The 13900-nt window shown below is 35.5% G+C and overlaps 1 protein-coding gene across 1 annotated transcript in view; it reads right to left on the bottom strand.

Moving 5' to 3' along the window:
• Nucleotides 1-13900, bottom strand: part of LOC128018771 (neurogenic locus notch homolog protein 2) — a 51137-nt gene that overhangs the window by 29550 nt on the left and 7687 nt on the right. The window contains exon 2 of the mRNA XM_052604523.1: nucleotides 3180-3261. Coding sequence (XP_052460483.1) covers nucleotides 3180-3261 — 82 coding nt within the window. The remainder of the gene's footprint in view (nucleotides 1-3179; nucleotides 3262-13900) is intronic.

Genomic DNA, 13900 nt, shown 5'->3' on the forward strand with positions numbered 1-13900 from the left:
AGAAATCGGATGTGTTGCATTATACTGAATCTGTGCATCAGGTCTTAAAGGGACAGCAGCCCCAAAATACCTGCTGCTCTATGTGTCATTAATGTTAATCCAACAACAAAACACAGTTTTAACAAAGATCTAATCTATATATAATTCATACAGTGAACACTATGCAGTTTTATTTTGCACTTAATTATTATATTTCTGAAACTGAATACTCTTAACACGTTATTTTATTTGTAACTTTGTTAGAACTATATTGTATTTATCTATGCTTGTTTTTAAAACCCAAGAAAAATCTAATATTCTTAGTCAGGCTGCCTGCTCATTGCAAATAAATATCTTCTGAAATGTTTTGACAGATATGGTTGGTTATTTTCATTTTTCAGTTCCTCGGAAAGTGGCCTGTGTAGGAGTGTGCCTGATTCTTGGGTGGGGAGGATTTAACCACCAGGGGGAAGGGGGCATGATCCATGGGAAATTACCCATGGGCGATGCCCCATTCCCCTGTGGAAATAGGCCTGCCACCACAAGCTAGAAAAATTCTAGAGGAAACACTGGATAATCATTTTGAGATTGTTAACATTTTACAACAGGGTTTTTGCTGGATTTTTTAGCTCAAATGTAAGACTTTTTAAGACCTTTTTTTAAGACAAATAAAATTAATACTATATGAGCAGGGTAGGGCAAAGTCTATAGTAACATATTTAATTGTAAGAGCTGGCATGAACTTGAGTGTGTGATATCAGCAATCTCCATTTAGCCTATTTATATGTGCAAAACGGTTCATTGTGCTGCTGAATGTTGTAAACTAGTATTTGTATTCAAATTATTGAAAAATTATCGCTGTACTAAACACATTAATTTGTACCACAATCGTTTTATCATTTACTGCAATCTATGTGGGTCACATATCAGACGTGAAGTGCTGTGGCTAATAAATACATATATATATCTATATAGATAGATAGATAGATAGATAGATAGATAGATAGATAGATAGATAGATAGATAGATAGATAGATAGATAGATAGATAGATAGATGCTTAACATTACCTGCGGTTAACAGGATGCTCCAGTGTTTAACGAATGATAGATAGATAGATAGATAGATAGATAGATAGATAGATAGATAGATAGATAGATAGATAGATAGATAGATAGATAGATAGATAGATAGATAGATAGATAGATAGATAGATTGATAGATAGATGCTTAACGTTACCTGCGGTTAACAGGATGCTCCAGTGTTTAACGAATGATCGGGCTAGGGCTGCTTCCTCAAGAAATGTTATCATTCTCAAGTGTTTTAAGCCTTGTCAGTTTAAACGTTAAAGTGTTTTAAGCACATAGTCACTGTCTAGTAGCCTTTGTTTTTTTGTTTTCGTTGTAAGTTTTCATGTGCGCAACTCACAGCATTCGCTGTTCTTCTGCTGGTGGCCAGTTATCCAACAGCGCTGCATTGCTCAGGGCGCCCCCTTCTGGATTGGGGGTGAAATGCCTGTATCGGTTGTAATGCCTTGTGCACCGAACCGAGATGTCTGTACCATGACGGTTTGGTACAAATACATGTATTGTTCCACCACAATATATATACATACACGGTTTTAGAGTCATGGATTCCATACGGTTTGGTATGTGCTGTGTTTAGAGAAAAATTATACTTTCAAATAAAAATAAAGAAAATAAGAATAATCAATTTAACTACAAGAAACAGCACAAATAAATGCAATAAAGATACAAATAAAATAAACAGTGATTTTTTTTTTTTAAGTAGGTCTAGCATTAGTTTTTAGGTACAGAAATTGAATAAAGTAATCAAATGTAAAACAGCATTAAATATTTGACTGTATAAATTAAAGATTAACCTATATTATAGTTTGATTGAATCTATTCAATCAAGAGCAGTAAGTGATTTATTTGTTGTTACGGTTCGATTAATATTAAGAAAGATCTGTCACTTTAAGAGAACTGATCCAGTATGTTCAGCCGGCTATGTCTGCTATAGGATACTTACCAAGATGGGCATTTTGACATAATCTTTGTGTGAATTTGTCCATTCAAACACAATACCTCAGAGAGGGCTTAATATTTGCGCATGTTCTGTGATGCAGGTTTGGGTGCTTGGGATGAGCACATTTATTGGCTTATAAGACATTAAATTCTACTTTTTCTCTATATTTTGAAATTATAAAATCACTATTATAAAATATCAAATCAACAAGAAATCAGATTTTGTCAGAATGTTACACTTTTTGTGTATAAAGAAAAGTCACAAAGTGCTTTGAAAAAAAAAACCTGTCAAATCTGTATAAGCAATAAACAAAAGAAAAATAAACAAGAAATTAATGTAATATTATTAGTAACTTACTTATTACTTACGCATGTATTATATATACATATATAAATTGAATATAACTTAAAGCTAAAAATAAATCTAAAACAAACTTACTCAGCGTAACAAAAGCATGAAAAAATGATTAAAACTTAAACTAAATAAAAATGAGAACTGATATATATATATATATATATATATATATATATATATATATATATATATATATATATATATATATATAATAAAAGAAAACAGCCCCTTTGTGTTTCACAGCCCATAGAAATGTAACATGATAGGTTTGTTAGCAAGTGTTTATTTTTGGCAAAGCAATAAATGTAACTAACCCTTAATCATACGGCATAAATAGTACAATTACAAGCAGCCACAAGCAACATTCAATTGAACAACCGCAGTAAAGGAACAGGCATTTAACAGTGAAGGGAACTTGTGTGTGTGTATGTGTGTTATAAGCTTTGAACCACAAGAATTGGATGCATTTTACAGTTTTTTTCCACTCCAACTGTTACTCGTCTTTTTTGAATACGCTTTGCATAGTTTTTCCTATATTCAAAGATGGTTTTAAATGCACTGCAAAAACACACATGCACAGATAAAAAAAGCAATCATTAAGAACTAAACTTCTCAGTGTACCGTGGGAGGACTCCAACTTTATCAGGAGAGCATATTTGGCAATACTGAATACTTAGGGTGACCTAATTTCATTATTTCTGTGGGGAAATTAAGTAAGGCAATCCAGCTAGGTGCAAAAATGTTTAGCCGCTGGATTTTTCTGGTTCTCACTGAGCCTCAGACAGCAGAGTTTAAATCTGAGAGTGGTCCAGACTTACCTGCAGTAGCCTGTTCCATTGTGGAAAGTTACACACGAAGCATTGTTCACACAGGGCTTCACTGGGTCCACACACTGCAGAGCTGTGAAGAAACATGAAGACATCAGATCATGACTGGCTCAGTTAAGATCACATCAAGTGCTGTGCAAAGAACCGATAACAGTACAAATTCAAAATTGATACAATTTAATCACTATAGCTGTGCAAGTGTATTTGATCATAAAACAGTCTTTATTCTCACCTATTAAAATTACTTACACTCAAATTAATATATTTCGGGTTAATTTATGTACAGGTTAATTTGGGTTAATTTATTATATAAACTACTGTTCAAAAGTTCGAAGTCACTAAGATTTTTATTAATGAATTAATAAGAAATGAATGCTTTGAGTTTGAGCAATAAATTGATCTATGTCAAATGTTCTTCAAAGAATCCTGTGGAAAATGTATCAGTTTTCACAAAAATAAGTTTTTAACACTGACAATATAAGAAATGTTTCTTGAGCACAAAATCAGTATTTGACTTCTGAAGGGTCATGTGACACTGAAGACTGGAGTAATGGCTGCAGAAAATTCAATTTGCCATCACGTGAATACAGTTCATCTTAAATATATGAAAGTAAAACACAATTCAAAATTGTACAATTATTTTACAAAAATACTGTTTTTACAGAATTTTAGTCAAATAAATGCACCTTCTGTGAGACTTCTTTCAAAAACATTAAAAAGTCTTTTTACCCCAAACTTTTTTCAACTGTAATGTAATTATTATTTTTTAATTAGTTCACATGCCCATCTAATAATTGAAAAAGGTAAAGGTTCATGTTTAAAAGTTCAGTTTATTTCTAGAGCACGTTTAAGCACGGAACAATGTCAACCAAAGTGCTTCACAACAATAATAAAATGCAACAAAGAGAGAAAAAACATCAGACAATAATAAAACCAAAGAGAAGAGATGAGTTTTAAGATAGGACTTGAACTCAGATAAAGTGGAAGCTATTCTAATGTGCACTGGTAAGTTGTTCCAAAGGGTGGGACCAGCCACTTCAAAAGCTCTAGATACCCTGGTCTTTAAGCGGGTACTTGGGATCTGGCAGAGAAACTTGTCCTCCGATCTTAATCCCCTTGTCGGAGTGTAGAAGTGGAGTAAATCAGACAAATAAGGAGGAGCTAGACTGTTTAGTGATTTGTAGAAGCTAGAACCTACAATGCCTCTAATTTGTCTAGTAAATTTCTAGTTATAGAATTATGTTTAGAGTCTCAAGGTTTAGTTGATTACTTGCCCTATGTTCAGAGGGGTCGAAGATGATAACTTCTGTTTTGTCTGTTTTCAAAAAGAAAATTTTAGAGACCCAAGATTTAACAACAAGGCATGCTGTTAGAGTATCAATGGCACATTTTATATTCTTAGTCATAGACAAAGCTACATTAATTAGCCTCCCAAACTTTTGTTCAGAACTCCATTTTAATTTGTAGTAGAAAAAGTGGCCTGTTTAGTACTTTTGAAGTATAGCAAAAAATGCATAATCAGAGTTAAACCTATAAACTGGGCCAAATTTTTTTTTTAATATTACAAGCTTTGAACACTGGCCTAATCAGACTGATATGAAAATTAATTCTCGACAAACACAGAATTTTTCATGAGACAGCGCTTCCCTGCCAAACACAGAATTTCTGCATTATCGATGTCACACATCCAGAGGCACTATTACGCATCTCCTGAATGAGACTAGAATGTGCCAATCAAAAACACATGTTGAGGAAGACGATCTCGTATGAATGCATATGCATTTGAAAAATAATGTGATCATCAACAATAAACAGCATATAAATAAAAACTGTCTAATGTTACTGAGTGAAATGTCCAGGAGTGGCAAATGACTGTGCAAGCTTTGGAGGTGTTGATGGACGCGATCCACTCCATCTTTGCTTTGATCATCCTACTGAATATTATCCAGATGTAGTACTTGATAAAAATGTGATTTCCTCTGCTTTTTGCTAAAAATTGTGCATTTTTTTTTACAAAACATACCTTCATTCAAGTGTTGATAAAAAAAATAATGCTTGAAGCTAGAATAAAACTGTTTTTTTTTTGTTTAAAGATAAAGGCTCTGTTCTTTATTTTGATGCATTGCATGTTCAGATATTCATAAAAACAAAATATTTTTAATGAAAATCATTAAAAAAAATTGGCGGTTTCTAAATTTAGCTTATGAAGGCTAATGGGGGAGTAGGTCTTCCAAATCTTAAATTATATTATTGGGCAGCACAGCTGAAACTAATAGAGGCGTGGTTGAAGGACAATATGGATACGCATTGGTAAACATAGAGAAAGGCCTCTGTCAGTATCCCCTGGTTTCACTCCTTTCATAGATTTCAGATGGGGTAATGTGATAAGTGGACAAGATTAACTTTAAAAATATGGAAAAAGATACAATCTTCATTGAAAATTACGCTTTCCATATCTCCTTTATCTAGTATAAGTACAATAAATAACTTTATACCATCGGCATTAGATATTGGTTTTTAAGAAACATAAAGAATGGAAGAATATCATTAATCCAAACAAAACAGAAAAGTTAATGATGAAAATACAGATGGGGACGATTGACGAGGCTTATTTCAAAATTTTATCAGAGACTGCTATCACTTCATCCTTATTATTATTTTGCATATAAAGAATGATGAGAGCCTGAAATGCAGGTAGAGATTACACAAGAGGACTGGATAGATATATGTTCTGGGGCCCATAGAGTAACTAATTCAAAGAATTTAAGTGGAAAGTTATTACAAGATACTTACAAACTTCACAAATTGTATGAAAGTTGCAAATAGTATTATCTAGCAGATGCTGGAGAGAGTGTGGTGACCTACTGGGAAACAAACCACTCTCATATCTTTTGGTCCTGCCCAAAGATACAACAAATCTGTGAAGATATATAAATTATTTGGAGACATATTTTATATTGATATTCCTTTTGATCCAGCTGTGGATGTTCTAGGATTGAGCCCTGAGGGCATAAAGGAAATTAAATTGAATTATCTACTTTAAATATTGTTTTCTGCAGCCATAAAATGTATAATCTCTAAATGGCTTAAATCAGACTCACTCACATATGAACAGTGGATCTGAAAAATCTGAGAAATTTATGAAAAGGAAAAAATAAATTTTTCCCTTAGACTCCAGATTAGTATTTTTGAGGCAAGATGGAGTCCAATCTTAAAGGAGCATTGCATAGGTTCTGAAATTTCTAAACATTACTGACACCATTGGCCGTTAGAGGAACTGCAGCCAGTCTCATGCTTGTTCTCAGTTTTTTTTACTTCGAAGAGTGTCTGTGGGTGTCTGAATTGTGCCGGAGACTGGTCGCTTCTTTCCATCCGCAGAGTCCATTTGAAAACACTATTGCCGCTGCTTACTATAATGGCTGGCGTGCCATACGGTTGTAAGCCCAAGCAGACGAGAACGCGCATGACGTCACATTTTGTGAATTTTCGCGCCAATTCAGGCCCGACTCCTCCACAAACAATTGAGCCTACAGGCTGATAGAGGCAAACGTGGTGGACAGTCGAGGTGTCATTCTTTTTTTTACATCATGGTTGGCTCATACATGTACAAATGACAGCTCTATCTTAAAGATTTTTTTAAGTAAAAACCTCCACATAGCTCCTTTAAGAATAATACATAATAATAGCTAACTGACAATACATAGTGGGGTGGATTATGAATGCATGTTCACAAAGCATATGAATTTTCCTTATAAATATGTTCTTTTTTTTTAGTCTGGAAACTGTGAAAAACACCTACTTCTTCTTTTTCCAGTGTTCTCTATCTTTGTAAATCTTTTCAAATGTCGGCACCCCTATTGTCTATCTCTATATCTGATGTATAACTTTTATAGCATGTTCTAATAAAAAACAGTTACAAAAAAACACGCTGGCAGGAAAAGTTTTTAAAAACAATGCTAAATATTGCTCATAGCCAAAATGATCACAGATTTTACTGCATTTCTAATTAACACAATCAGGCACACTAGTACTTTAGTAAGTGAAAGCTGCTTTACATTGTCAGGATGTTACGCAGAATGTCGCAAAATTCTTCTGACGACACAAAGCAAAGAAAAAAAGCTGCTTTAGATTGTAACCACACCACTCCCTCTGATACAAAGACATCAGAGAGTGGAGTTGTTGGGGGGAAAAGGACAGAGACAAAGTGGTAGAGCAACAAAAGGGAAGAAAAAGAACCTATAACCTAACCCTTTACGATGACAAAGTGCCAAGTGTGTTCAAGATGGAAATTCCTAACTGAACAGATACTTTCACTCATTTCATCTCAAAATACAGGAAGCATCTAGACACACGTCACAGCTCTGGACGTCACAACGAAACTATATGAACATCTGGCTGTAATATAACCAAGCAAATTCAACTCACAAAACTAATTTCAAAAGTGTATGGTTTAAATCAAATATAGTGTTTAGGAGTTTAAAACCTTTAAACTCTTGATTTATACATATTAGGCCAGTTTACAGACAAGTCAAGTGTATTTCTGCAAACAGAAGCAAGTCTTAGCCCACACTTCCCTTTAAGACACTGGGTGGCAGGTCATATGATTTCAAAGCAGCACTGACACTAAGTAACACAATACTACAGCTGAAGACAGGAAGTGCACTGAGCGCTAATACCGACTTCCTGTACTTTGACCGGGCCTCAAAATATCGTTGTGTGCAAAAGTGCAGAGAAAGTGAGAGCAACCTGGGCATGAAACCAACAGCTAAAGAAGGGGCTTTACATAAATGCCCCAAAGCTCTTTATCTTTGAGCACAGCTACATTTCGTTAATAACACTTGGAAGTCTAATACTCAAAAACAGAGTCTGAAACTGAAATGACAAGTTTTGTGCACTGTGGAAAATGTTCAAGAGCATTGTGTGCAAGTCTTAAACCTGGTTTTATTGATCATTAAACTCAGAGAAAAGATATGCTCATCACACCATTTACCAAACATATCAGTGGCTCAACACACAGCTTTTAAAATGCATACACCAAAAACTTGCTTTTGTTCACTCTGTAAACACTCAATAGTATTACAAAAAGTATTGAACCCCTTGGAAGCATGGATTTATTTTGGCATTTAGTCACTTAACACAGAAACCCTCTAAATTTAAATTAAATGATACAAGATAGTCACACCGTTTTGATTATGTTTTATTCGTATTAAAAAATGATGTGAACTAGAGCCCGACCGATATGTTTTTTTGGGGGGGGCCCGATATTGATACCAATATTAGGTAGGTAAAAAAAATAGGCAGTATTCTTTGTGTATATTATACTTGTTCAATGGATCACAAATTACATGGTTCGAATGACATTACAGTTTTTGACCCACAGATCAGATAATTTTTCAGATCAGCAAGAAAAGAAAAATATTTCAATTTAACTTGCTTTCCTTTTATAACTTAAAGCTTAAAAAGTACTTCTTTAATACCACAGCAAATACTACTAGATTCCATTTCGCAGGGCACTTATGGTCGAATAAGACAATTCTTGAATGCTGCTGCCTGCACAAGACCTCCTTACTGAAGTAAAAGTGTTAAAGGATTAGTTCGCCCAAAAATGAAAACTATGTCATTAATAACTCACTCTTATGCTGTTCCAAACATGTAAGGCCTCCTTTTATCTTCGGAACACAGTTTAAGATATTTTAGATTTAGTCCGAGAGCTCTCAGTCCCTCCATTGAAGCTGTGTGTACGGTATACTGTCCATGTCCAGAAAGGTAAGAAAAACATCATCAAAGTAGTCCATGTGACATCAGAGGGTCCGTTTGAATTTTTTGAAGCATCGAAAATAAATTTTGGTCCAAAAACTACGACTTTATTCAGCATTGTCTTCTCTTCCGTGTCTGTTGTGAGAGAGAATTCAAATCAAAGCAGCTGGATTTCCGGTTCGCGAACGAATCATTCAATTCACCAAATCGAACTGAATCGTTTTAAATGGTTCGCTTCTCTAATACGCATTAATCCACAAATTACTTAAGATGTTAACTTTTTTTAATGTTGCTGACACTCCCTCTGAGTTCAAACAAACCAATATCCCGGAGTAATGCATGCACCCAAACAGTACTGACTGGATCAGATTCTAGTCTTCGTAAGTCTGAGAGGAGCTGTGGTGCATTTATACGGAGTGGCAGTACTTACCACATATTTTGTTTGTCAGTGGTACTGAGGATCTGCAGATTCAACATCGTCCTCAGTCATCTCTCCTTAAACAGTGTCTACACCGGACGCAACAAAGCAATTATTGAAAATAATTTGAAATTTGTCCACATCCAGTGTAGACAGCATCACTGATAATGGCGAGTTATATTGACTGATCTATATATAATGAATCTCTTTTAATAGATCAGTGGTTCTGTAGAATTTTGTCGCGTCGCACCACGCCGCTCGCATCCGGTGTAGACACAGTGTTAGGAATCATAAGTTGTTTTCTCTTATAAGAATTTACGCTTCAGGCAAACCCCCTAATTTTTACCAGGGGCAAGTATTGAGTTGCACTTTGGCAGGTTTTGTTTAGAGATGCATCGATCCAATATTCAGGATCGGTATCATCTCCGATACTGGCATTTTCTGCAGATCAGGTATCGGTCAGACGAGAACAATCCAAATCCGATATTGTGCGTGTATTATGCTGTGTTATTGTTGAGCCCCACGAAAGGCTCAAAAACATTATAAAGTACCAAAACGTTTTCGTGGACCTATTTCAAGTGTTCTGAAGCTGTCCTATAGTTCCATGTGAGGTACAGATTAATACTGAAGTCATTAAAGTCAAGTTCACATAAACTCTTGATTTGAGAAAAGGGAAAACATTTAAAGAGATTACAGAAAAAAGGATTTTTATCATTATAGGGTGGTTGTGTACACACACTGCTAACACACATTTCAGTTCAAACAACTTGTAAAAGTGCATGTAGCATTATATGACCCCTTAAATAGTCTTTCTTGTTCTGTCCTATCTATCATGTTGCTGCCTTTATGTGACGAGTGGGGCGGGGCCGAGAGGTGTGGGCACGAGGAGTGAGGCCAGGTGTAGTGATTGGAGATGCGCTGCACCTGCGCCCCACCGCCGGTCTCGAGTCCCACGTAGGAGATGGAAGGATATAAAACTGAAATGACGACCGTGAAGGACGAGAGAGGACCAGGCCTGGGCAATATTTTATGTTTGCTTTTTATTTTGTGCGCACCAGTCGTCCGTGAGGGGCTGGTGCGCTGTTTTGTGTTTATTTTTGTCATTAAAGCTTCATTTTGATTGTGCGCCGGTTCCCGCCTCCTTCTTCCCAATGATTACGAAGGTTATATCATTACACTTTATTACTGTGTTATACATTTAAAAGAAATGTCTTATATATATTTCTATATAAATGTATATACCTGTTTTTTCATGAATGTATTTCAGTGTGGTTACACGTGGTCTGTGGTTGTGAGGTCGGTTGGATGTACTGCCAAATTCTCTGAAACACCTTTGAAGACGGCTTATGGTAGAGAAATGAACATTCAATTCATGGGCAACAGCTCTGGTGGACAATTTTGCAGTCAGCAAACCAATTGCTCCCTCAAAACTTGCGACATCTGTGGCATTGTGCTGTGTGATAAAACTGCAGGTGTTGCACTGCATCGGTCCTTGAAATGTTTAATAAAAAGCTCATCCATTTTAAAAATGTCTCACTCCAGAGGGTGAACAAAGGCCTTCTTTAGCAAATCTATGTGTTTTTGTAAGAAAAATATTCATATTCCAAACTAAATAATCACTTTTTTCTAGCTTTGTGCTCACTGTTGTAAAAAGGAAGCAGTTCCGGGTAGGGATGTGTACAGTGAATCTGTATTTTCTGGGACTGGTACATAATTGGGTTGATACCAGAGTCTTGCTTCGCGCTGTAACGGTTGCTAGGCGACAGGATATGAGCAACGGGTAAAGGAGGGAATTGAAAGAAGGGTAGGTTGTCCAAATTCATAATCACCGACTTCTGGGTTTTGCGGTCGTCGGAGGATCCCTCCTCCTTCAACCAGGTAGGAAGGATCCTAAGGAGGATGCAGACCCTGAATTTGGACATAGTAACAGTCTTCAAACTACACTAGCGCTGTCTTGCTCTCTCTCTCCCTCGTGCATATTAACCAAAATCATTAGACACGATAGAAAAAGGGTGGAACGACAAAGTTTCACGTGGAGCATTCAGAGATTTTTTTTTCTCCATGACAGGCTGCTGGCTCCCACTGTTAATTTTTTTTGGAAAAGCACTCTCTGTATTAGCTTAAAGCCCTCAAGTTTACATTGGTTACTGTATTCTTTCAATTGCTCTAAACAAGTGTTTTGGGTGACCTTTTTTATTTTTAAGTAATGCATTCTTAGTCGGTCTTTTATTTTGTCATTTGTTAAGGAATTCATGTTTTTTTCATTCAGATATGTAAATCAACATGTATAAATTGTTAGTAGTCAATTAATGGGGAGATAATCAAAATCGAATCGGTCAGAAAAAAATTAATCGTTAGATTAATCGATGCATCGAAAAAATAATCACTAGATTAATCGTTAAAAAAATAATCGTTTATCCCAGCCCTAATAGTTACATATTCGTTTAGGAAAAGAATAAACAAAAGAGGACTCACCATACAGCCCTGTTGTACACCAATGGTACATCCAAAATACTCAGTTAAACCATCAATTCCTTTCACACATGATTTAAGTTTAGAATACATAGATTTCAGTACACCAAAAACTTTTAAGTAATTAGAACAACATCAGTCTACAATAATCAACACATTGTTAGGGAATTATCAGAACTACTTCATTAAGACAATAATATTGGGCTTCACCTGGAAACCTAAAGCTGGACTACGTATACATCACTTATTAGCACAAAAACTTGATATTTTGAGCACTCAATTGAAAATGTACACATAACGTATCAATCGTAATACTTACAGGTTGTGGTTCGGAGAGCTTGTTAGTCCAAATTAAGAAGATTAGAAGCCAACAAGACAAAAGCCATGATTAGAGAAGCAGTCTTTGATAAAATGACATGCACAAAACAAAAGGTTCGAATTGTATTTATGTGGTATCCTTGAAAACAACATCTTTTCAACATCATGTAAACACACTAATAGCAGAAGTGTTTGTGTGCAGGTCAGACTTTGTTCAGGCAGGAACAAAAAAAAAATTGCGGGCAGGCAGGGATTATGCAAATGTGTTACCCAGTCACGTATAGCGGTAACATGCAAAAGATTCTGAAATATGACGTGTCTCAGAACCGACTCTCTCTTTTGAGAGACAATATCTTTTTTTATCATGCACTTTCTTAATTAACAACTTCGCAGATTGTTTTCATTTAAGGATGGCTATGTTATAAACTGCAAAAGAGATATTTTTCAAAAACCCATATGACCTGCTCTTTAATGAAAATCAATTTCAAACCACATTCCAATCAAAATACTGCCAAACTGTCAAATCAAGCTACTGTCAAATGTGCATTGTAATATTCAGTGCTACCAAATCAGAAGCTGGTGCCACTGCTGTTAAATGTTCAATAACTTCTGTGAAAAAGCATCTCCACAGAATGAACGTGCCACCTCCGCACTGCAGTGGTGATTTTCGGATCGCAAACAGTATTTTGCTTAGTTTTGCAGTTTTGGTCTCATCAGACTCTCCCACATGTGTTTTCTTCAGCTGAGATGTCATATGACATCTGAAGAGTGGCTTTCTCTTTGCTACTCTCTAATACAGTTGTGACTGCCAGGGTTCAACGCTAAGGTTTTTTTGTACTGGCCCGGTTGGGGTTCGGTTGGGCCAGTGTTTCAAAATATGAATTGCCCTGCCAACATTTTTACTGGCTATGCTACAAAAAAACATAATTTTGCTGTTATCATTGATTTGACTCATGTAACCTTTTTTTCTAAAACATAAACTTATATGACACCAACATTTTAGACACCAATTAAATTCTCGATTCTAATTTCGATACCAAAGCAAAAACTACTAGCCTTACAAATTACCAATTGCCCAAAATGTATTAAAGACAAGTGAACAGTCCGTAAATAAGAACAAATGAACAAATGACAAGCAATAAGACAAATTGAATATATAGAACAATGATACAAATTAAATTATGCTTTTGGGAGAAACAGCAGATGGTCTGAATGAGATGCAAATTCACTCTCTGACAGCAGTGATGCAGTGTTTTTTAGTTACAGCTGTAAACAAAGCAGTACTGCTACTATGCATTGTGAACAGTGAGCTTGCTCTGCCTGCTACAGTATTTTCTCCTCTTTTTGTCCGTATTCAGCGCCTCTGGCCTCTGTTAAAAGCCATATACACACTTTGAAATATTTCCTCCCAAATTACATTTTGGAAAATTACTGTTTGTGTGCAGAGTCCAGAACAGAGATCGGTTGAAATAAAACAAAACATGGCCAGTCGTACACCACTGTATAAATTAAGAATAAATTAAACACTGTTAAAGCTACCAAGTTACTTGGCAAGATGGGTATTTTGACATATTTCTGTATGTATTTGTCTGTTCAAGTGCAAGAACATGCACTGTACACTCCAAAAAATGATTAAGTAAATTAATCCAACACAATTCTTTACAACCACTTTACTTAATTCATTTGATTTGAGATTACGTAAACATTACTTGTTTAACTCAAAAGTGATTTCCCCTTACCATCATGC

The sequence above is a fragment of the Carassius gibelio genome, chromosome A8 (genome assembly GCF_023724105.1).
Source record: "Carassius gibelio isolate Cgi1373 ecotype wild population from Czech Republic chromosome A8, carGib1.2-hapl.c, whole genome shotgun sequence".
In the NCBI taxonomy this organism is placed as follows: Eukaryota; Metazoa; Chordata; class Actinopteri; order Cypriniformes; family Cyprinidae; genus Carassius; species Carassius gibelio.